This window comes from Carassius auratus, chromosome 45, assembly GCF_003368295.1.
Source record: "Carassius auratus strain Wakin chromosome 45, ASM336829v1, whole genome shotgun sequence".
Lineage (NCBI taxonomy): Eukaryota > Metazoa > Chordata > Actinopteri > Cypriniformes > Cyprinidae > Carassius > Carassius auratus.
In genome coordinates, this window is record NC_039287.1 from 2223592 (window position 1) to 2247946 (window position 24355).

The window sequence follows — 24355 nt, forward strand, 5'->3', positions numbered from 1 at the left end:
TAGCACTATGGTGCTCATGTGGGACTCAGGTTCAAGTCTGGCCTATAACATGTCCATTCCCTCTCTATTTCACTATTCACAATAAAAGCCCCTTCCAAAAGGTTGTCCATTACTACTTTTGTGACATACTACTTTTATTAAAAATAATAATGTTTCTTTTCTTTTTTTAAATAAAGGTTACAACTCTTTTGTAAACTTTGTTACTTCTCAAATGCTTTTTATATATTTTATCTTTTAAATATATCTTTTTTATATAGTTTATACCAGACACAGACTTCCAATCTGTGTTAATACGAAATACAAAAGTCCATCATGAGCATTTTATAATATTATATTTTAAATATCATATATGTTTTAGAATGATGATAATCTAAAATAAGTCAAAAAACAAACCATTGTGCATTTTTCAATAATTTCACACAATAAGAAATTAAATTGTAATTTTTTTATTCATTTGTAACATATTAAGATTATTTTTAATAGTAATTCCACATTTATATATACACATATATATATAATTTTATTTATTTTTTATGTTTTTTTTATGCATTTTATATTAGTTTATTTTATACTAAAACTTATTTTAGTTAGTTGACGATGCAGCATTCTCATTTTCGTTTAAGTGATTTTAAGTTAGGCTTTTCAATCTAATATTTATATTATTTGAGATTTATTTTAATTAACAAATATTTTATTTAAATAGTGACATTTAGTGTTAGCATGATGGGATGAAATATGTAGTTACGAATGAAGCATATCACTTGTGATCAATCCAGATGTCAAATTCAAAATTGTATATAACTGTCTGTATTTAGATATTTAAAATCCAAACTATGAAATAAGCTGAAGTAAGAGCTGCCCATTTTATTCCACAAACATTTAATATATAGTTTCTCTATACAAAATGCTATCAAAGACAATACATTATTTGACTTACCGTCTAGTCTCACACCCTGACCTAATACTAGATCTAGATTGCTTTCATCACTAAGGCTGCACATTCCCAGATTTCCCACTCATTTCCTTCTCTCTTTTTCCCTGCAGGAGGAGAGTCTGCAAAGGCTGCGGGTGGATGAAATGAAGCGGAAGGAGATCACCGATCATTTCCAGAGCACGCTGGTGGACATTCAGAATCAGATCGAGCAGCACAGTAACCGCAACAACAAGCTGTGCCAAGAGAACAGTGAGCTGGCCAGCAAACTCAAGACCATCATAGAGCAGTATGAGCGGAAGAGAACAGGTACAGACCGAAACAACACACAAGACATATCTGTACACATACCATTTGAAATGCATTAAATCCACACATAAGCAGAGATACAGCAGGCCCACCTTTCACAGTCCCTCTGCTGCATAACAAAACTCTATTTTCAGCTACACAGCACTGTGCTGTCTATGTGGGCAGTGTGAAGACTGTACCTGTTAATATGGGCCCTAAATAAATATGTGCTTACGGTGTGAAGCAGATTGAAGACCTGTGTAACGAAAGCCAGCAAAATTAATTGGGTATTTTTCAAACACCCCAATATCTAACAACATCTGTCAAAGCGATTCAGTCACAAATCCATTTAAAGCTGCACCCCGAGGCACAGTCGAAATTAGAGTCAGTGTGTGATACGATTTGATTTTTTGTTCTGGTCCATCTGAAAAGCTGAATGAGTCATTACTGGGGTTCCGAACTTACTTCAAACTCTGCAATTACATTACAGTCAAAAAAATTCAGAACAATTACTTTTTTTATGTCATATGAAGCCTCTATGCTCACCGAGGCTGCCATTTATTTGATCAAAAATACAGTAAAAACTGTAATTTTGTAAAATATTATTACATTTTTTTTCTATTTGAGTATTTTTGTTCAAGTGCAGCCTTAGACAGCCTAAGAGATTTTCTTAACCATTACAAAATTATTCCAAATTTACATGAGCAATTTTTACAGTCACTGTGCATAAAAAAACATATGCGTGTTTTAGAGCTGGAGCCTGTCAGAGCTGTAATTTCACAACACTAGGTGGAGGAAACTACACACTCACACTTTCTAATCCTGCTATATGCACAGCAGATACTGGTATTTTTTGACTTTGACTCAGGGATTCACGCCTGGTTTGACAGTGAATATAGCACCTTGTAAAACACTCAGTATTCTGTATCTAATCACATGAGGATCGACCGATGGAATGACAAGCCTGATGTGTGGGGAAGTTAAACTCAATCTGTCATGCTGATGGGTACCACAGAGGCTGCTCGCACACAGCTGTGTTGTGGGCTAAATTCGACACCGAGAATTGAACTAACTCGAATAAATTGTGCAGCGTGTCTCTGCTGCCCTCTGCTGGCTGCGATAGAGACACACATCTCATGAGCGGGTGCTTAATGTTATTTATACTAGAACATGTTCCTGGAACAACATCCCTATTGACCAATCACCACCCTGATTTTAGGTGTAAAAGAATTGATACGAAAGCTGTTCCAAGAACAAGAAATGATGTTGATCCTGGAACCAGTTCTGCTTGTTAATCATCACACTGTGTGGTGTATCAGGATAGAGGCAAACCCAAAATCTCAATGTTGAAATGCACTGCCTTAAATGTTGTTCCTAGAAATTACAAGAGCTGGAAAGGGAAACTACAAAAATAAAAGGAAATAAAATCCGGCATCCCTGCGACCCTAACTAGGACAAGTGGTTTGGACAATGGAATGGAATTAGATTAAATCAGCTATGACCCCATTGCGTCTAAATTAATATTCTGTATTTTTATGCAGACTTTAGAGAAGATCTTCAAACACAGAGATCTACAGCAGAAGCTGTCTGATGCCAAGCTGGAAGAAGCCAACATGCTCCTCAGTCAAGCTGAAGAGAAGCACAAAAGGGAGAAGGAATATGTAAGACACACAGATCTCCTATCCTGGCTCTTCAGATTTGCCTCAAGCAAAACGAAGGGCAGGCAAATTCATTTGCATGTGCTTACAATGATTTTCTTTACAAGCAGGGTCTAAAACGAAGTGCCAAAATGCAATTAAAAACTAGCTTGTAAAAGGAACTGCAACATAATATATTAAACTGATATGTATGAATGATAATGTGACCTTTCCTGATGAATGCATTCAAATAAAGCTGTCAGCTAAAGAAAACATCTGGTGAGTGAATTGCAAGTCTTCTCAGTGGAAAATTTCCCATAAAAAATGTTTCTTGGATCTTCGTTTGGTCTCTATAATTCCATGTAGGAAAACATATGTAAAATAAACCTCACATAAAGGTACTGAAACAAGAATGCAAAGAACAAAATTACAATACTTTTATGATATAAAGTCACTTGCTCATCTCAAGTGACAAAATATCCATATAAGAATAAATAAATAAAAAATAATAATAAAAAGAAAGAAGTATAAATATTATATAGCCTCTAACAATAAATTACATTTTCTCACACGAGGCAAAAAGTAAATTTTAGACCCTGTTTATAAAAACGTTTCAGTGAGTCTCAAGAACTGGCACATGTTAACATCTCACCATTTATGTTGTTAGTTGCTTAAAGAGGCTATTGAAAAAACAAAGAAATGCTGCGCTATGAAGGAGCAGGAGTTACAGATGAAGAAACAGGTAATGCCAAGTTCTCGGCCTCTCTCACCTGTTTGTGTGTGTGTCTTGTGTTTAACCAGTTACTCACTCAGGCTGCAGAGTGGAAACTACAGGCTAAAGAGCTGAAAGAGCAGCACACTGTCATGCAGGCCCAGGTGAATATCTATCGCTGTGGCATTACCCACAATCCAACACTCTCTCCTCTCTAGCTGTGGTGTTTCTCTCACGGAGCTGTGTGACAAACCACATAAACAAATCAATCTTTAAAAGGCAATTCATTTATAATGGTGATTCATAGCCATTAGGAGAACTTAATGCTCTGTCTGGATTCATTTCAGTTGAGATGGATATAGATAAATTATAGACGGATGTTTATAAAAAATATATACTGGTATAGATATAATGAGAGCTTCACATTCCTGTGTAGACCATAATAAAGTACTTTTTTAAGTGCCTCAAGAGATAGTTTATCCAAAAATGAAAACTCTGTTCATTTTTCTGTTCAATTCATTTAGTCACCCTCAAAGATGTATGACTTTTTTTCTTCAGTGGAACACAAAAGGAGAAATCGTTTACAATAAATAAAGTCTGAGGTTTTCCAGCAACCAAAAGGGCACAAAACATCATAAAACTGGTGCATATCGAGAAATATTATTTGGTCTTAGAGCAGAGAAATCATGTAGATACTGGTTAATTCTTTAACCTGATAACTGTCACTCACGTTTTTGAAGATAGACTTGAATGTGCATGATACAAACCCACATTTTTTTAATTCATGACTGAAAACATTTTGTGACATGATTTTGATGTACCATTTACATGGTAATACAATGTCTGATTTTAAAATGGGTTTTGAAGGATGAATTTTGAGATTTTATGTTTTCAAGTGATATATAACTTCTGATGACTTCTAAAATGTGATAGAGGAAAAAGGCAACGAGGAAGTCTTATTTTTAAAAAAAGGTCAAAACTCCTTTTGTAATGTAGATTTCTGAGGGTGCACTCTTGTCATAAATGAATCTATTACTTTTCCTACATAATTTTTTACAAAAAAATATTGGTTAAAATATATTTTTGGGAGTCTTAGACCTTTCCAACGATATGTAGTTGGTCAAGATTAGATTAGATTTGATTGTAATATAGTATAGTCAACGTAGGCGTCCCGTATAAGGGACGGGGTGACAGTTAGCAGGTTAAGGAAATGAATGCAATCTCACTGTCTCTGAATCAGCAAAGTTATGAATTTGAGTTATGTTGATAGCTGTATGAAGGCCTCCTGTCTTTCACGGCTCTATTATGGCAACACAGACGGAGATATATCATTTCAGTGTATTATTATAGTTCACAAGCATCACAAGTGCTCAACAGTAAATACGACCTGGATGCGTTTCATTGCTGCTATCATAAATAATAAGTGATGCCTTTCACATTACATACTGAATCATTGCAGAAAGTGTTCATTTATTTAAAGCTTTGTGTTTTTTGACTGGAACATTTGCCTTGACTAATTGCAGATGGATTGTGTAAAGTGCAGCTGCAATATCAGCGATTAACTCTTTCATCTTTCCATCAGGTCCATAATGTAAACAGAAGAATGAATAAGTAAATTAATGGATGTATGAATGAATAAAAGTAATATTTATTTATCCATTCATTAATGTATTCGTGCTTATGTTTATTCATAAGGGAATAAATACATACATTCATAGGAAAGAACAACTTTTTTTTTTTTTTTGCTTTTTCCAAAATAAGATATATGATATATGATATATGAAATATATGATATATGATATATATGATATATGAAAAACAATATAAGAAAAATTTAAACGGAAGGCCAAGCTGATAAGTATGAAATGTCATTGTCATTGTGTGTGTTTCTCTTACTGTACTCCAAGGTATTGATTTACAGTGATTTTGTGGATGCTAACACTAATTTTCTTCTTTCAGCTGGCGTTGTACTCCCAGAAGTTTGATGAGTTCCAGAACACACTAGCAAAAAGCAACGAAATTTACATCACTTTCAAACAGGAGATGGACAAGGTTTGTTGTGTTATGCACACTTTTAGAGTCAAAAGTTGATAGGAAAAAAGTAGGAATGATTCGTTTATACTTGTATTTCAGTGAAAATATCTAAATGATAAATTTACTTCCTTTAATTTACTTACTTTCACTTTATTTTAACTCTGCTTGATGATGCAGCAAGATACACTTGTATTAATGCTACAATCTCTGAAAACAAGTCTTAATCTCTGTTTAACTGTAAAATAAGACAAAATACTTTTGTTAAAGGTACAATTTGAAAGTTTTTTGCAGTAATATCCAAAAACCACCTGGCTAGAGTTATATATTTTGTCCGGCTGATTACTGACAATAGCTCTAATGTTTTCAACTACTTGTAAATCATGAGAAAATCCCCATTCTAAACAGTGTCACGGGGCAGTGCAGTCGCCTGTCAATGACGTTAGTTCCCCATTGTTACCGCCTTTACTGACGTAGAAACCACATGACAACAGTGTCGTGGACATTGCGGAAGTAGCTTCGCGACAAACTTCAACTAGAAAGAGATGTCGATCTCGCTTGTGTTTAACTCGACAGGTGAGTTGTTTTGATTCGTATCTTTACAGAAAACGTATGCTATTATAACAATTAACTAGATTAGAATTATGGGGTGCCAATCACGGGGCATCGCGTCTCTAGCCCCGCGCGAGGACTCGTCTGATCTATAGTCTGATCGCGTCTTTGCATTGACTTTGTATATAATCTACTCACGCAAATCGTTGAACTTGCATTAAGTCCATGATTTATCTTTCCGTCTGATTGATGGCCGTCAGCGGTTGAGTAGAAGACAACAAATCCTATCATTCCACGCTCTTTCTTAGCGTCATCAAACCACGCGATTGTTATTGTTTTGATAGTGCGCCCTCTCGTGGCAGGTCCTACAACCGATACCTTTAAGTATAGGATTTTTTCCCCTTTTTTTTTTTTTTTGAAGTGAACAATTTAAAATGCCTTTGTCAATTTTAAAGCATATAAGTCTTATGCTGATCACATTTTTATTTGAACAGATGACAAAGAAGATGAAAAAGCTGGAAAAGGAGTCGGACATATGGAAGACACGGTTTGAAAGCTGCAATAAAGCTCTTGTTGAAATGATTGATGAGGTAATGTAATGTAATGATGTAAATGACTTGTCAGTATTTGATTATCATTAGCGTTTCACTTATTTACTGTTTAACTCCACTCCAACAGAGATCAGAAAAGGCCAAAGAGTTTGAACTCTTCACTTTGAAAATCGACCGTCTGGAGACTCTGTGCCGAGCACTGCAGGATGAAAGAAAAAGTTTATATAGCAAGATTAAAGAAATACGGTCCTCAGAAAAGGCTCTAGCAGCTGCAGTGGATTTGCCACAAGTAGATGAGCTTCCAGAGCTTGTCCAACTTCCCAAGTTAGCTCCCAACCCCATGTTGACCACAGAGATGAAGAGGCTGCGAGAAGAGCAGATTCGTCTGCAGGAGTTTGCAGCTTCCTTGGTAAGTTCCATAACAGATGATGCTGGAGAATCTGATAGTGGGGAAGAGGAGACGGCACAAAAGATTCCAGCAATTCCTGAGGCTACCAAACATGAGTCTACTGAACAAGAATCAATACAAGATGAATCCTGTACCACAGAAGAAAACAAAGCAGAGGTTGTTAGTGTAAACGAAGAGAAGTCATTAGTACCCTCAAATCCTGAACCCACCAAACCTGAGACAGAATCCAAACTTTCTAAAGAGCCTCTACAACCAGAGATCACTGAACAACAGACAGGAATACAAGATTCAGTCAAAGAGGAACCCAGCCAGGAAGAGGCGTCAAAATCAGAAAAGACGGTTGAACAGAAATCCCCTCAGCCAAAGCCTTTCATGAAAGAAGAGTGTAAACTTGAAAGTGTTATATCTGAGCTACCTGAACCAGAGCTGCCCAAACAAGAGCCCCTCAAACAGGAACAGCCAAAACCTGTCACGAAAGATGAGTGCAAAGATGAAGCTGTTAAACCTGATCTACTTGAACCAGAGTCACCCAAACAAGAGCCCCTCAAACAGGAGCAGCAAAAACCTTTCACGAAAGAAGAGTGCAAAGATGAAGCTGTTAAACCTGAGCTACCTGAACCAGAACCAGAGCCGCCCAAACCAGAGCTCCTTAAACAGGAGCACCCAAAACCTGTCACGAAAGATGAGTGCAAACTTGAAGCTGTTAAACCTGAGCTACGTGAACCAGAGTCGCCCAAACAAGAGCCCTTCAAACAGGAGCAACAAAAACCTGCCATGAAAGAAGAGTGCAAAGATGAAGCTGTTAAACCTGAGTTACCTGAACCACAGTCGCCAAAACAAGAGCCCCTCAAACAGGAGCAGCCAAAACCTGTAACGAAAGAAGAGTGCAAACTTGAAGATGTTAAACCTGGGCTACCTGAACCAGAGTCGCCCAAACAAGAGCCCTTAAAACAGGAGCAGCAAAAACCTGCCATGAAAGAAAAGTGCAAAGATGAAGCTGTTAAACCTGAGCTACCTGAACCAGAGTCGCCCAAACAAGAGCCCTTCAAAGAGGAGCAGCCAAAGCCTTTCACGAAAGAAGAGTCCAAAGATGAAGCTGTTAAACCTGAGCTACCTGAACCAGAACCAGAGCCACCCAAACAAGAGCCCCTCAAGCAGGAACAGCCAAAACCTGTCATGAAAGAAGAGTGCAAACTAGAAGCTGTTAAACCTGAGCTACCTGAACCAGAGCTGCCTAAACAAGAGCCCTTCAAAGAGGAGCATGTTGAGAACGCCGCAGCTGCATCTGATGAACCCAAAGCACAGGCAACAAAACCTAAAGCCTCAAAATCCCAAGAGGCAAAAGCGAAGGCCGGCAAAGCCCAGCCTAAAAAACAAAGTTCAACCAAGAAGAAAGGCTCTGCAAAGGGTCCGAATAAAAGCTAAGCCGAAATGTATTACCAAAGTAGTTTTTATTAATCATCTCTAGATTAGTTTGTTTGTGTAGATAGACAAGTCTGGCTGTAGACAGGTTTAATTCACACTGCACTGACAGTTACCAATAAAGACAACAGACACGTTTGAAAGGTTTTGTCTGATCAGTGTGTTACGCCTGTCAGCATCTGTTGGTGTTGGTCTGTGCTTGTTTTTGGCAACAGAATGTTGAATCTGCATTTATCGAGTCTTGGAAAGTGTCAGAAGTGACGTAGGCCTACTGTACCAGTCTGCATTGGTCTGTGTCTGTCTGTGCAGTTTGAATTGGCCTTATAAGTTAATACAGATGATGACAGACTGGTCATAGGACACGTTCCTTTATGAAAGTTTACTATGAAGATGAATATTTAGAGATGGGTGTGATACTTTTTTCCGCTTGTAATACTTTCTTAGTACCTTCAAATAAACGTCTGTTCTTGACAATCTTACAGGTATATGGTAAATGTTCTCTTTCACAAAGACATTTGATTATATGACTAATACAATTTAAATGCAAAGATTTGTGTGAAAAAGGCAGCTAAACAATTGGTTTTCAAATGTTCTGGATGGAGCTACTTAAGGTGTTTGTGAAGCTATGAAATTTACACCTCTTTCAAACTGGAGATGGAAAAGGTTTGTCACACGTGGGAAATGACGTAAAACTGTTTTATTCCAGTAAAACATTTTAAAAAGTTGAGAACTTCTTGGTGTAGTTAGATGTAAAAGTTTTAAGTTAAATTCAAAGCATTGTGTGAACAAGGCAAATTACAGCTAAATACTATTTACAAAATAATAATTTTCAAGAAACTAGCTGCCAGGACGTTGCTAGGTGGTTGGTTTTTAGAACATTGCAATGCAGTTGATAAAATCCGGATCAATCAGTTTTGACCAAAATATCTCAATTTTGTTTTGTTTAGATTTTTGTCATAATTAATATTTTATATATATTATTATCATTATATATTATTCTGAAAATGTTTTTGTGCTGTTACCTTGGCTGGTTTAGGGCAGTAGGTGTTGCCAAGTCCCGGTCTTAATGAGTGATTAATTGAATCATTCATTCAAATGATTCAATGGCTGATATAGTTGAATTCATTTCACGTTTATTTGTATAGCGCTTTTCAAATTGCAAAGCAACTAGACAGAAAATTTAAGTTTCTACTTTATATTTAGGAGTAGCTGATCAGTAGTGACCGTGTCAAGATGATGTGATTCAGGCAGAAATATACAGTAAAAAATCATGCAGTTAGTTAATGGCATGTATTCAAACAAACGGTTAACACTATTAACAGCAATGATTATATGTTGAGATCAAACTTATAGCATGTGCTTGTTGTCTTCTAGCTGTCTTCCTTTGTGTTTCCACAGCATGAAGGTAATTAAGGTTTCAGGGCTCTGCCCTGGCAGCTTTGTCTATGTTATCTTTGTTTAATGTCTATTGGTTTGTCTTGTGTCTTCACACATTGCTTTGCCTTTATTTATGCCTGCCATGTGTTCCTGTGGTCCCACCTCCTTGTATCCCTTGGTCATGCCCTCTTGTTTAGGCCTTGGCTGCATCCGACAACTTAGGCAGGTGACTTGCTGCCTCGCTGGTGTATCAGGCAATGACTTTGCAGACAGCGTTTTTGCACAAAGGCACCTCATGAAACTTTTTGATTTTGGACAAGCTTCTGAGGCAGAGTAATGGTTTAATGATCGACAGCAAAATATAGAAAGCTTTGGTGACAACTAAGTGAATATTTCATTACCGTAATATTAATTTCTCGCTAGAAATTACATAAAAAGTGGAAAACGTTGATCAAAAGCATTTGGATGTGCCTTGATGCCTTCCTACCTTGGAATGCGTCCTCCAAAGGCAGCATTTCTCAGTTTTCGGATGCAGCCCTTGTCTTGTCCTCGTTTCTGTAATTGTGCTCACCTGGTCCTTGTGTACTTTCCTGTCTATATATTGTGCTGTTTTTCCTCTAGTTGTTGCTAGTTCATCTTGTGCCAGAGACACTTGCTGCTAGTCCAGTCTTGCCCTGTTACTGTGTATCCTTTTTTTAGTTTTTGCTCTTGATTTTTTATTTTCTGATTTTGGTTCAGCTCTTTAGTAATCTTGTTTATATTTAATTGTATATCATATTTAGTTATTCATCAGTGTTGTTTCTACTCTTTAACTATTTAGATTTTGTATTTATATTTTTCAGTCTAAACTTGGATATTTCCGTAAATAGAAAAAAGTATTTTATTTTTATAGTTTTGCTTTTTTCATCAAGTTGTTTCTCTGTGTGTTGTGCTGAGTAGTGTTGTTGTGTGGTCTTGAGTGGTGCCTTGTTGTGTGTTCCCTCCTGACCTGCTCTACCAGCCTGAGATTCCCTGCCTGTTGGTTCCCCAAGGCGGCCTGCTAACCGAGCCTGGTGCTGAGAACCGTATCTCTGACACTGCCTGCTTTGAGCTCCTTCGCTCTGCTTGCATGCTCTGCTGTTCTCTGCTCTGGTTTTCTCCCCATCATTCCGCCCAGATTTGACCAACGACTTTGACTGTACCCCAGACTCTCTACCTCTCAGGGCATTGATCTCTCCCTGCTGGTTGGACCTGTCCCAAGATTGTCCACCCCTGTGCTGTGAACTTTTGTTTTCAATAAATCTTGTTTCACTCACTCTGCATTTGGGTCCCTTCCTTTTGACCGTGACATAAGGTTGTACAAATTTGTGACCCTGGACCACAAAACCAGTCATAAGGGTCAGTTTTCCAGTTAAATTATTATAAAAGCTGAATAAATAAGCTGGCTTGTTAGGATATGACATATTTGAAAGAGATACAACTATTTGAAAATCTGGAATCTGGGGGTGCAAAAAAAAATCTAAATACTGAGAAAATCGCCTTTGAAGTTGTCCAAATGAAGTCCTTAGCAATGCATATTACTAATGAATAATGATAATACATTTTTTATAGATGTACGGTAGTGCTTTTACAAAATATCTTCATGGAACATGAATCATTTTTGGCACAAAAGCAAAATTGATCATTTTAACCGATCGAGTGTATTTTTGGCTATTGCTACAAACTTACCCTTGCTTCTTATGACTGGTTTTGTGGTCCAGGGTCACATTTATGAATGAACCTCTCATTTTATTCAATCTTCCCGGTCTATTGTTATTTCTTATGAAATCTGCCTCGAACATTAGCTACAATGTACATCAAATGATAACTTTAATTAACTTAAAATAAGCAATAAGCAAATCTACTTCACCAGCACCAGCTATATACTGCAAAAACTGAGGTTCAAAGACTAAATACTAAAGATGGCTGCACACTTGCTTCTCTGAAGCAAAAGAGCTATAAAATTAATAGGCCTATCACTTTTGCAAAAGGTATTCAGGAAAACGGCACTTTTGCTTGTGAGATATTACTGATCATATATTATTATTATTTAAAATATTATACAGAAATATTTTTAATAAATTATAAGGTCATTACAACTGCATTATAAGCTTCATCACACAGTGATTGCTTTTGGACTCTCTAGGTGTTTTTTTATTGTTTTGCAAAATGAGTGATGCACCTTAATCTCAGCTCACACATCGTTAAAAAAGCAATTGTTATCGTAGATGATAAATGTTGCACACTCCTAAAAACACATCCATTTTGAATAAACCACAAAATTTGAACAATTCTTCATGCTGATAGCACAAATGCAGCAGGGCAGGTTATGTGCTTAGGTTTAGAACAATTGTGATTAACCCCAAATTACATTTTGGGCATCTTCTAATAAAAGGACTTTCAAAATAATGATGATAAATTATGCTAACTGCTGGTCACTGGCATACAATAACTCCTATTGCGCACCATGATTTTTACTCAAGCAGCAGTTGCCATGGCAACAGCCTAAAAAGACAAGCAGCTATCATGCTTTCGCTGTTCAAAATGATTAAGTGCCTATATCTGCAAGTGAATATGTATCGACTTGTATTTATATAGAAATTCTTTCACATAATTTTCCACTCTGGATTACAGATCCTGTACCTTGTAGACATACTTAAGCATTGAAGATCAAATCGAAATATCATATATTTCAGTTGTACAGCATCCCTCCACATACACAAAGAAGCCGCCTTTGTCCTGTTAAACATACTAATACACAAGCAGACCCAAATACATTTGTTCTGAAGGAAGATTCAGAGCAAGTTTGAGTTATACCTGCAGGCAGTTTTGTCTTGAACGGAGTACACTTTACATCATCTGATCTTGAGTTACTGTATGTGTAGCTACTGTGTTTGTTGTTTGTATGGCAGTAGAGATATAATCTTAGACATATATTATTTATTATTTCATTTTTAGAAGACAAAATCATGACCAACCAAAGTAAACAAAAATGTGTTGTTCCACAAGAGTCCACATATTGTTCTAGTACATTTAAATTTTACCTACAAAAAATGTATTTATTTCTGCCATTCAATAAGCGTCTTTGTCTTCCAAGATTCACAAACCAAAGGTTGTCCACATGAGAGTGCCTGCTCATTTGATCAAAGAAGCTGCTTCATCTGCAATAATGATGTTCATTGAGCATTGCTATTTGAAATGGAAAACAGGAATTATGCAGACAGGCCCTTGGGTGGATGAGATTGAGATCAAAAAGATAACTGACCAAGCCATGGAATAATTAATAATTAGTCTGTGAAAAAGAAAGATCCTTTTATGTATTTTATTGTTTTCTTGTTTGTTTTTGTACAAAAAAAAGCAAATTTGGCATACAGAGATACATTCACTTGTCACAGTATTGTTGCTTTGTTTTTTTAAAATGCAAGCTCAAACATTTCAAGGGTGGCATTAGTATATACGCAAAAGCATACCCTTTTTCTTTTATTAAAAGACACGCTCTTCGACGATCAACATTGTATGCTTTGATTCTTTCTATTGTGTTCCTAAAGATAACTAATTCCACACAAAGTGTCGACAAGAGCCCAAAATAAGTAATTCTATCAATAGAAAAAACAGGGGAAAATACTAGCATGCAAATGCAACTTTTGTCAATAAGCTTCGAGAACTTTGAACGAGGAGAATGGCTTTACAAAGTGATAGTCCAGATTGCCACAGTGAGGACACTGCTGTACATTGCTGTACTCAGAGAAATACTGCATGCCCACACGTACGTCTATGACAGGTTTCCCACAATGCTTGCAGTTCAGCCGGGCCTAGGCAGACAGAGAGTGGTGGTGCATTTAAAACCGAAATTTGGTTTTATATGTATGTATGTATATATATACATACACACACACACACACACACACACACACACAAAATATATACACAGTGGAGATCTAAAGTTTGATTTCCTAAATTTCAAGATTTCTGTTTAAGTTATCTTAACAGGAGTAGATGGACAGTATTTTAAGCATATTTCATACATTTATTTTATTCTGAAGCACAGTATAAAAAACTTATATGAGATACAAAAAAAAGAAAAAACACTTTTCAAAATTAGAGAACACTTACAGATAACTCCAAGTTATTGGTGTTAATCTGGCATATGGTGCCAATTTCCTATTTAACTGGCAGCATTCCTCCAATATTCACTAAGATTGCAAGAAGGCGGGCTGCTCTAAGGTGACTGAAACCCTGCAAAAGGACGTTGTACAGATGAAGGGCAAAGGTATGACCTTTTCAACCACTGCACAAGAAGTTTGTCGTTCCAAATCTGTAATTTCTTGTTTAATTTATTTGGGTCTGATCGGAAACATTATGTTTGGCGTCAAACTGGGGAAAGACTAAAACCCAAGTGCATAAATAAGTCAGTGGAAGGTGGAGGAGGAAGTGTCATGGTTCTGCACTAGGAGTTGGGCCTCTTATAAAGCTACAAGGAAGGGTGAATGCAAATATTTATCAGAACCTCCTTCAGCAACATGCAGTAACTTCCCTGCAAGCATCTCCCAATCATCCTGCAATTTTCATGCAAGACAAAGCCCTGCAAAATGGGTAAACCAGTTCCTTGAAGCCAAGAACACTGAAATAATGAAATGGCCTTCCCAGATTCCTGATTTAAGCTCGGCTGAAAATTTCCTTGGAAAAATCCTTGGTGACAAAGTTATGGCCAAGAAACCCACTACTGTACAGTTACCGAACTATGGAAGAAACTGGAAGAAGAGTGGCCAAGATCACACCAGCTCAGTGTGAGAAACTATTGACGTCCTTATGGCTCACTCAAAGCAGGGGTCTCTACACTTCCTACTAATTTCTGAGAGCTGTAACCCTCCAAAATTTGTGGTTACAGTGGTTACTGTTCTCTAATTTTGATCACTATGTTTCAGAAAAAAAAAATCTACTGTTTATAGATTGTTCTCTAATTTTGATCTCCATATATATATATATATATATATATATATATATATATATATATATATATATATATATATATATATATATATATATATATATATATATATATATATAAACGGTACAGACCAAAAGTTTGGAAACATTACTATTTTTAATGTTTTTGAAAGTAGTTTCTTCTGCTCATCAAACCTGCATTTATTTGATCAAAAATACAGAAAAAAAATGTAATATTTTGATATATTATTACAATTTAAAATAATTGTTTTTAAATGTATTATACTTTAAATTATCATTTATTTCTGTGATGCAAAGCTGAGTTTTTAGGATCATTATCACATGATCCTTTAGAAATCATTCTAATATGATGATTCATTATCAAAGTTGGAAACAGTTCTGCTGCTTAATATTTTATCAGAACATGTGATACTTTTGTAGGATACTTTGATGAATAAAAAGTAAAAACAAAAAAAAAGAAGCTATGTTTTTAAAATATAAATATTTTGTAATAACAATATACACTACTGGTCAGTCATTTGCGGTCAGTAATTTGTTTTCTTTCTTTTTTTAAATAAAATCAATACTTTTATTCAGCAAGGATGTGTTAAATTGATAAAAAGTGATAGTAAAGAAAATATATTATTAGAATATATATTATTAGAATTTTTTTTTATTTTGAATAAATGCAGTTCTTTTTAACCTTTTATTCATCAAATATATTAGACAGCAGAACTGTTTCCAACACTCATAATAAATCAGAATATTAGAATGATTTCTAAATGATCATGTGATAGACTGGATGTTACATGTGACACTGAAGGCTGGAGTAATGATGCTGAAAATTCAGCTTTGCATCACAGGAATAATTTTTTTTTTAAAGTATATTCAAATAGAAAACTATTATTTTAAGTTGTAATAATATTTCACAATATTACTGTTTTTTTCTGTATTTTTGATCAAATAAATGCAGGCTTGATGAGCAGAAGAAACTTCTTTCATAAACATTAAAAATAGTAATGTTTCCAAACTCTTGGTCTGTACTGTATATATGTGTATATATATATATATATATATATATATATATATATATATATATATGTGTGTATATATATATATATATATATATATATATATATATATATATATATATATATATATATATATATATATATATATATATATATATGTGTGTGTGTATATATATATATATATATATATATATATATATATACACATATATATATATATGTATATATATATATATATATGTGTGTGTGTGTGTGTATATATATATATACACACACACACACACACACAATTTAAATGTACTAGAACAATATGTGTATATATATATATATATATATATATATATAATTTAGGTATTTATGAGCACAAACAAATTGATTACCTGGCAGCAGGGTGACGCAGCCAGTATGTCGTATGTGTACATTGTGCCCAGCTGGTGCCAGCTTCCATCCCACCTGGACTTGCACTTTATACACACGATTTTGTGCACTCCTTCCAGGCAGTCCACACAGATGGCATAAAGGTGCATCAACCTCCCTTTAGAACATAAACAGAAAACCCTTTTAAACTGCAATTAGACTCTAATTAATGAAAATATATTCTGATAGAGGGTTAATGATATGCCATGATCAAAGCATTATTATCTGTCACAGCTGCTTTGCTTCTTTATTAGAAGAAGAAAAGTTATTTATGTTTCGGTACTTTGCTCAAAACTGCTTTAGTCTTTAACAACAGTCATATTTCATTCTCAAAAGCTACTTAATGATACTTGAATTGTTTTTGTTATGGTAAAATGAATATCATGCACAGTTTATCAACTCACTCGGCTCAATGTTATTTAATAAAAATGGAAAAGCAGGGAATGGAACATTTGTTGCTGTTCTTGGCATTTTAGCCATTAACAGTGTGCCTGCAATGTTCCAAAAAAAGTAAAAGCTCTTTTGTAACCAGGGCAAAAGAGACTCGATGAAAAAAAAAAAAATGGCAATGTGAACCAACAGCAAAAAACAAGGTACTAAGTGATATTTTTATTTTAGGTATACTGATAATATCACTTCTGTAAATATATTAATACTAAAAATTTGTTGAATAATTATTTTCATGTAATAGCTGCTAACCAAAAAAGGAAAATATTAAATTCTATACAACTTATTAATAAAAATGCAAAAAAAAAACAATTACAATTATTGATTTTAAATGCTACAAGTGATTTTATGCATCACAACATTATAATGTGTATTAAAAAAATATATATTTGTAATGAAATTAGTTTAAGATGACAATTAACAATGTCTGAATTATTTGTGTTTTTAAAGATTAACTTTAAATGATTGTTAGAATATAACATAAGTATTCTAAATGTTAAAACAGAACAAATGAGCATGAACATTTAATAACTAAATATATTGCCTAGCAAACAATTCTGAACATATATGTATTGTGCATCCCTAAATAATATTTTTACTCTATATTTTAATAATAAAAAAGATATAAAATTGATAGTGAAAAAAATTACAGTTCTTTGGTTTCGGGCTATGCTCCGGGCCCGGACCCCTCCCCCAGGACAGCACGCTAAATTATGCTTGATATTCGCCTTAAGATTAGATGTAATGTAGATGTGAACTCATGAAACTGAGTAAACTTAAAATAATACAGCAATGTCCAAACTTAAAATAATTCAGTTCGCATTAACTGAAACTTGTTTAAATGAATGAAAATGGAATTTAAAGCTGTGGCTCAGTGGTAGAGCATTGTGTGGGAATGCAAAAGGTCCTGAGTTCGATTCCCAGGGAACAAACATGGCTAAAATATTTATGCCTGAATGCACTGTAAGTTGCTTTGGATAAAAGTGCCTGCCAAATGCATAAATGTAATTGTAAACCAGAACTTAAGTTCAACTGAAATTTTATGGGACACAGATGTATAATAAATTGTAGAAATTTATGGGACACTGATGCAGAATAACACTTTCCACACTAATATAAATATATATATATATATATATATATATATATATATATGAGAAGTAAATGAGAAATAGTGAGAAAAGTGAATTTGCTCACCTTGTAAATGGCAAGGGACATCATACTCAATTTCATCATGGCGTGAAGGGCTCAGGAACAGCGTTCCATCCACTAAAGGGAACTGCTCAAAGATGGGCAGGGTGTGATGGCAGAGGGCACAGTTCACCACATTGCGGTGACTCGCACTGAGTGCAGAGAGGATGAACTTCCTGAGATCCTCTCCCTGGCCGGCCTGGGCATCGTCCTCCATTCGCACATGATAGGTGTTAAGCTTGTGTCGGGGAATGTGCGTGAGCAGCTCAGAAAGATCCAGCCTCCTTAAGAACTGCACAGGGTTGTCTCCGGGAGAAAGCCGAGGGAGGCACATGTTAGCGGCTCCCTGCTCAAGTTGAGCCCCGCCACGTGCCAGCCCGCCTCCAGACAGCAGATGCTTCCTGTGTCCTTCCGTATGAACCGCGTTCTTAAGAAACTCACCCAGGTGCCTTGAACACCGCGGGCCACTGAGGGACTGTGGGGAGAACGAGGAGAAGCCTGAAGGAGGGGACTGAGCGGGGGATTCGCAAGGGGAGCGGAGCCCGTGGGAAACCCCGCCGACGGCATTGGGAGTACCAGTGTGACATCTCTCCTGAGAGTTCTGCCAGTCTGCTGATTGTCTGCGAGACAGTTCCTGACTGGAGCCACGGTGTGCTAGCTTATGGCCTGCAGATGATTTCCCTTTCTTAGACTCATCGGTAGCTTCCGGACCACCTCCACCGCAAGCGCCACCTCCGGAGGCAGAAGCGCTGGGCTTCCAGCTCCCTTTTTCTGGCAACTTCTTCTTGCGCTCGTCCTGCATGCGCTTCACCTGGTACCAATCCGTGTCTTTTTTCAGGTGTCCCTGACCACAGCGGCAGGAGCAGAAGCGGAAGGCCAGATCGTAGCCCTTTTTGGTCCACATGTTCTGTCGGCACTGCTTCTCGTTCCAGCTGCGGGCCCGGCCGATGCAGTTGAACTGTACCAGGATGCTGCTCTCCCACTCATAGAAGCACTGCAGGTGCATCCAATTGCCGTAAGGGCAGAGTTCACTGTTGCACACCACACGCTGGTAGTCGTCCTTCTCAAGGTCAATGGGACGGCCCAGACTGCACACTAATGGAGTGGCACATGGGGCCTCTGCCAAACACAGTCAAGATTATATTCATTTAGGTTTCATGTGATGGAGTAGCTCACCTAAAAATGACAATGCTTTCATTATTTACTCACCCTCATGTTGTTCCAAATCAGTATGACTTTCTTTATTCGGTGGGAAAAGAAAAAGAGATGTTAAAGTGATACACTTTCATTGTAGGTGAAAAGAAGATGCAATGAAAGTGACTTAATTGTCAATTAATTGTTAAAAGTTGTGACTTAGGCTGTTATTTTGCCTAATATCTTCTTTTGTGTCCCAGGGAGAAAAAAATGAGCTTGGTACAACATGAGGGTAAGGATTTATATTTCTGGATTCCTATATGGTAAAATATATGTATTACAGATTACAATGCCTTATATTAAACACACACAAAAAAAAGAGTATTCTTATTTTACGTGGGGTTAAATGTTTTGCACGCTAATGTAAAAAAATAAAGACTGAATTAATAAATCAACCCCAAAAAATAACATGAGAAACATTTGAATAAAGAAAACCTTCAACAAATTCACTAACGGACATCTATTCATAGATTCAAGCAGCTCCACTGGCAGAACGTTCAATGTCAGTACATTCAATACATCATTTCTATTTATGATAACTCTGTGGGTGCGAATCCCACTCAAATAGAACAAATATTACGCAACACTCCTATGAATGAAGTCTGAGTGTGTGTCTCTAGAGAAACAGAGAAAGACAATTATACAATAGAGAGCTTCATTCTTTAAATCTGATTGTAAAGCGCTGCCTTTTTCTGTTTGTACACTACCTTTCAATTCAGACTATAGAAGTATGGAGTGACAGAATTGTGTCACTGTGTTTTCTTCTGTTTTCTCAATAATCGCTCTTACTGGGTTTCTCTCACAAGTTACATTTAAAACATGGAGTGGAGTCAGGTGCTCAAAGCTTGTTTTGAACGCATTTAGGAACAGCCATGTGGCTCCGCTCCACTCATAAAAGCGGTTCCAGTCCAGATTCCAGCATATGCATCACTTAATAACCTGCAAAAAGTTTTCTGAACTTTTTTTTCATACAATTTGCCTAAAACATATTTGCTATCCGTCAATAAACAGTTACAACAAATAATAAAATAAACATCGTTCTGTAGTACTGAATATAAAAGAGCAGTGATATTCAACAGCTCTTGCTCATTATTCATAACTGCCACTCAAAGACAGATTCCACTTTCCATTACCTCAAGAGCCAAACCGATTCTATGGATTTTGAAACACTCTAACTGCACATCATTAGCGTGATATGATCTGCCATTACACAACACTGATCCCCAAATCGCATGCAACTCTATTTCAAGTGCATCTGCCCTTGAACAAGGCCTAAGCAACCACTTTGTGCAGCAAGATCAGTGAAAAGACGGAAATCTCCATGCAATGTCGTAACAATTCTGATGGTGATGACACGCGCACTAAACAAGTTGCTGCAAGCGAGGGAACATTAAAAGGAAGATAACGCGCACGCACGTTCAGAGAAACGTAGCATTTGGTAGAACATTGACTGAAGTGACGTTCTTACCGCTTCTATTGTCGCTCGGCGGACCCGCTGTCGCTCCAGTCAACACCGAGGCAGTTCCTCCTGTAACCGCAGACGCAGAGGCTCCATTTTCTTGCTCGTCCCCGCTACTGTTCGTGCGTTTATTTCTCTTCCCCTTGTTGCTTTTTTGGTTGGGCATAATGGTGCGCTCAGTATGAATGCAGCCTGTCAGCGACCGCCACCAAGCATTTCTGCGGATATCATGTCGAGGGTGCTTGGCGAATTCACTGCGAACTGTAATGCACGGGGGGTGCCGATGTTACAGTTCGATCATCATCGTCCTCATCATCATCCTCCTCCAGATTTGTGCAGGCAATCTTGACAGCAGAGGTACACCATGAAGAAGGCGTGTCCCTCTCTTGTTTTGATTCCTGCTCTGAAGAGAGAATGTTCCTCTGGCCCCGCCTCCATCTCTGATCCAGACCTAGAGCTCGGAGTTATTAATAGCAGCACAGACCTAAGAGGGAGTCCCGAGCAAATAAATAATCGACACACTGCTAAAATTATTAGTCATAAATGCTTTGCCACATATGGCTTTAAAAGTGATATACGTTATTTGAGCTTTTATATAGATAAAAAAAAAAATCAAGGGTCTAAGTAGAACCTTAGCTAAATGGATTTGATTAGAGAACATTTTTTGATTAGAGAACTATTCATGTACTTTAAAGAACCCAGAAATGGTTCTTCACAGCTGTATCACCGGGGAACCTTGTTTTAAGTTATACTTAATCAGAATGAGCTTTATTTTTTAAAAATATATAAAAAATGTAATTTTTACTTTACTTCTAAAGAAGAACTTTATCCAGTCCTAAGAACCAATCAAATCTTTAAATGTCCATTTTAACTAGGCTCGTGCATTTAAAGATAAAAAGTCAGAAATGTGAAATAGAAGTCTCGACTCCAGTTCATGCATTTATATTAGTTTATTACACTTTTTAAATCAACTGTCTCCAGCCATTTTAGAAGCAGATGAACTATCATAAGAATAAGGCAGCAACATAGAAATCCAAATACACACTAAGGTTAAAGTCAGTTTTAAATTATTCTACATTTATCTTAAAAAAAAAAAAAAAAAATTAAAAAGGTTTTCCAAGTTTATATGCAATCATTCTGGCATAATCCTCATAATGACACAGTAGAAAGTTATAAACACACTCCCCCCCTATTTTTTATTGATTTGTTTAATTCCTATTGCTACTCATGCTAAGGTCTTCCTGAGCTTGAAATGGCACAAACTGCACCATTGGGATTCCTAGCACATTTCTACAGATATAAATAACAAGAACAACACAAGTAAACAAGGAGATCTTTTTGCAAGAGCTTTATAAAACAATATCACACTGTACAGTTGATGATTTGAAGTTGTTGTTTTTTTTACATTTAATTCCAGAAAATCATAAAGCAGACACATGCTATTTACTAATTTCTGTTTCTCAGCATTTGAGATTTAATGGCACACATAACTTTAATGTCACAGTAATGATACTGCAAAGAAACAACCTCATGATCACCGCAGACGACCATTATGCATTCTACAATCAATACAGTCAGAATAAGACATCAGAGGTATAATCTGTCAAACTGATATTAACCTGCATGGATATTAATTTCAAATAGGTTCATTCAGTCCCAGAAAACCAGTTACATGATCATGAACACTATAAAGGTTGTGCTATTTAATGATATGGCTGTTGAGTTGTTTGAACAGGGAAGATTGCTACTTTACAAAAACTTTGTGCCGATCACTCCCCTGAGCGTAAAGTTGCGGTATAAAAATATTCCAACCCAGTATACAAAAATGTTACATTCTGGAGTATATTTCCATATCAAAATGTAGCAGTGACCTGTCTAAAACACATTTTCACCTTTAGAGAGTTTAGAGAAGACCGTTAAATTCAGTCCTGCAGTAATATGACATCAACGTTGTCATGTACTCCTTGCAGTAAGAGCTCCCCTTCGAACGTGATGACCTTCTTTCGCTTGGCCGCTTTCAGCGTTCCGACCAGAGCTTCAAAGAGGTTGGCGCACTGGTCATCATTAAACAAGACTCCAAATTTGACGCTGATCTTCCCATCTGCATCTGTGAGACAGTGAGAGTGGTCAAGGCTCGCTCTAAATAATTAATTAACAACCATGAACATTTATATTCTTAATAAAGCACTAAACCAACATAGAACCAGTGTTGGCAAATTTCAAAAGAAAAACGAGCACAGAGAGCCAAATACCACAATGACACCTGAATTTGTGTCAACTAATAGAAATTAAACGACTAAAGACTGGACTGATGGCTGCTGAAAATTCAGCTTTGCCATCACAGGAATAAATTAGTTTAAAATATATTAAACTATATTTAAAAAATCTTATTTTAAATGTTAATAATATTTACAATAATGTGATCAAATAAACGCAACGTTGGTGAGAATAAAATACTTATTTCAAAAACATTGCAAAACAAACTTAATTAGATAAATGTATAAGATGCTCTTTGACAATAGAAAAGCAGATCAAACCAAACATTTTAATGTTTAATTTTCGAATCAACTTTTCACTCATTTTAATATCATTATTTGGAATTGGCAAAACAGGGCAAAATAAGCATTTTCACTGGTGGTCTCAGACGTTATACCAACAATGTTGATCAAAAACAGCACAAGACTTACTTTTACTGCCCAATCGACGGATCTCATCAACGAGCAGTGTAACTTCTATTTGAAAACTACATGATATAAGTGCTGGAGCAGGGTTAGAACTTAACTCTGCAGGGCTGCGGCCCTCCAGGAACTGAGTTTGACACACCTGCTTTAGGATATATTGAGATTCCTATAGTCTAGCTTTGGGTCATGCAATGCTGATTCATGTTTGAATATGTAAACATATTACAGGAATATTAAATAGTTCGTTTAAAACGTCCTAAGCATTCTTACGTGGATTACAACAGTAAACACGTGCTGAATAATAAATAGCTAATCTGATTTTAATTCTTTACACGCTTCATTTAGCGCCCTCTCTGGATGAGTTGAGAATTGCAACACCGCACCCCACCGGTTTATTGCAGATGCTGCCCATATAAAGATTATAATTACTTATCATCTTGAATTTTGCTTGAGAAAATAATACGTGTGGCCTACAAGCCAAACCGCTGGTTAAACATAATGAGGCATAATTAGTAATAGTCTGCACGGCTTTCATTGAGCACGAGGATTATCATTTGATCAAGCAATGCGGAAGTAGCCTACTAATCTGAACACTGAAAGTGAGAGAAATGTGTGAAAAATTGCATTGAGGCACATTGTGAATCACACATATTTTGAACTATCACCACACAGATTGAATTCCCTAAAGTATAAATAAACAAACAAACACTTCTATGCGTAAATCCATTCACACGGCATCAAAAAGGGTTGCATACAGATTCTGGATTATTAAAGTATAACTCTACTGGCGGGGAAAAAACATATATTCGGACGAATAATTCATTAACATCAAAATCATTACAAAGCAGATGTACGTTGTATATTCTTACCTTTGTGGTGGTTTTGTGCCGCCGATTGCTGATTACAGTGAGAAAGAGCTCCCCTAGATGGCTTGGTGTGTGTGACGTCACATTAAACGGCCCTCATTAGGTTAAACTAGTTACAAAGTAATTTGTTAACCTAAATTGAATTTTTGGATTATTTTGTAATGGCACAGACACTAATACTATGCCGCTGAGTG

The 24355-nt window shown here is 36.3% G+C and overlaps 3 protein-coding genes across 4 annotated transcripts in view; 1 reads left to right on the top strand and 2 right to left on the bottom strand.

The window, feature by feature from the left end:
* LOC113062672 (beta-taxilin-like) overlaps nucleotides 1-11203 on the top strand; it is a 12141-nt gene extending 938 nt beyond the window's left edge. Inside the window, exons 2-7 of the mRNA XM_026232655.1 lie at nucleotides 1008-1235; nucleotides 2757-2880; nucleotides 3524-3598; nucleotides 5528-5620; nucleotides 6646-6741; nucleotides 6830-11203. Of these exons, the coding sequence (XP_026088440.1) occupies nucleotides 1008-1235; nucleotides 2757-2880; nucleotides 3524-3598; nucleotides 5528-5620; nucleotides 6646-6741; nucleotides 6830-8536 (2323 nt within the window). The 3' untranslated portion in view covers nucleotides 8537-11203. The remainder of the gene's footprint in view (nucleotides 1-1007; nucleotides 1236-2756; nucleotides 2881-3523; nucleotides 3599-5527; nucleotides 5621-6645; nucleotides 6742-6829) is intronic.
* Nucleotides 11204-13182: 1979 nt separating this feature from the next.
* Nucleotides 13183-21063, bottom strand: LOC113062868 (headcase protein homolog). 2 transcript variants are annotated; one of them, XM_026232906.1, is made up of 5 exons: nucleotides 20624-21063; nucleotides 19171-19200; nucleotides 17968-19080; nucleotides 16287-16441; nucleotides 13183-13740 (listed from the first exon to the last, which is right to left on the bottom strand). In XM_026232906.1, the coding sequence occupies exons 1-5, from the start codon at nucleotides 20778-20780 to the stop codon at nucleotides 13576-13578; spliced, it is 1620 nt and encodes a 539-aa protein (XP_026088691.1). In that variant the 5' UTR covers nucleotides 20781-21063; the 3' UTR covers nucleotides 13183-13575. The 2 variants fall into 2 exon arrangements, with proteins under 2 accessions (XP_026088691.1, XP_026088692.1); XM_026232907.1 differs by lacking the exon at nucleotides 19171-19200 and having other exon boundaries at nucleotides 13187-13740; nucleotides 20624-21062.
* An 884-nt stretch (nucleotides 21064-21947) lies between these two features.
* LOC113062673 (costars family protein ABRACL-like) lies at nucleotides 21948-23731 on the bottom strand. Its single transcript, XM_026232656.1, has 3 exons — nucleotides 23725-23731; nucleotides 23302-23409; nucleotides 21948-22721 (listed from the first exon to the last, which is right to left on the bottom strand). Exons 1-3 carry the CDS (start codon nucleotides 23729-23731, stop codon nucleotides 22537-22539), a joined length of 300 nt encoding a protein of 99 aa, XP_026088441.1. The 3' UTR covers nucleotides 21948-22536.
* Between the last annotated feature and the right edge of the window lie 624 nt (nucleotides 23732-24355).

What these genes read in the sequence shown, in the direction of transcription:
- LOC113062868 (XM_026232906.1), bottom strand. Translation starts at nt 20,780, where the DNA reads ATGCCCAACCAAAAAAGCAACAAGGGGAAGAGAAATAAACGCACGAAC. An exon ending in TGATTTGGAACAACATGAGG is followed by an intron (nt 19,081 to 19,170) that starts GTGAGTAAATAA and finishes TGTGTTTGGCAG; the next exon opens with AGGCCCCATGTGCCACTCCA. An exon ending in CTGCGTCACCCTGCTGCCAG is followed by an intron (nt 13,741 to 16,286) that starts GTAATCAATTTG and finishes CTGTCTGCCTAG; the next exon opens with GCCCGGCTGAACTGCAAGCA.
- LOC113062673 (XM_026232656.1), bottom strand. An exon ending in CCGTCGATTGGGCAGTAAAA is followed by an intron (nt 22,722 to 23,301) that starts GTAAGTCTTGTG and finishes ACTGTCTCACAG; the next exon opens with ATGCAGATGGGAAGATCAGC.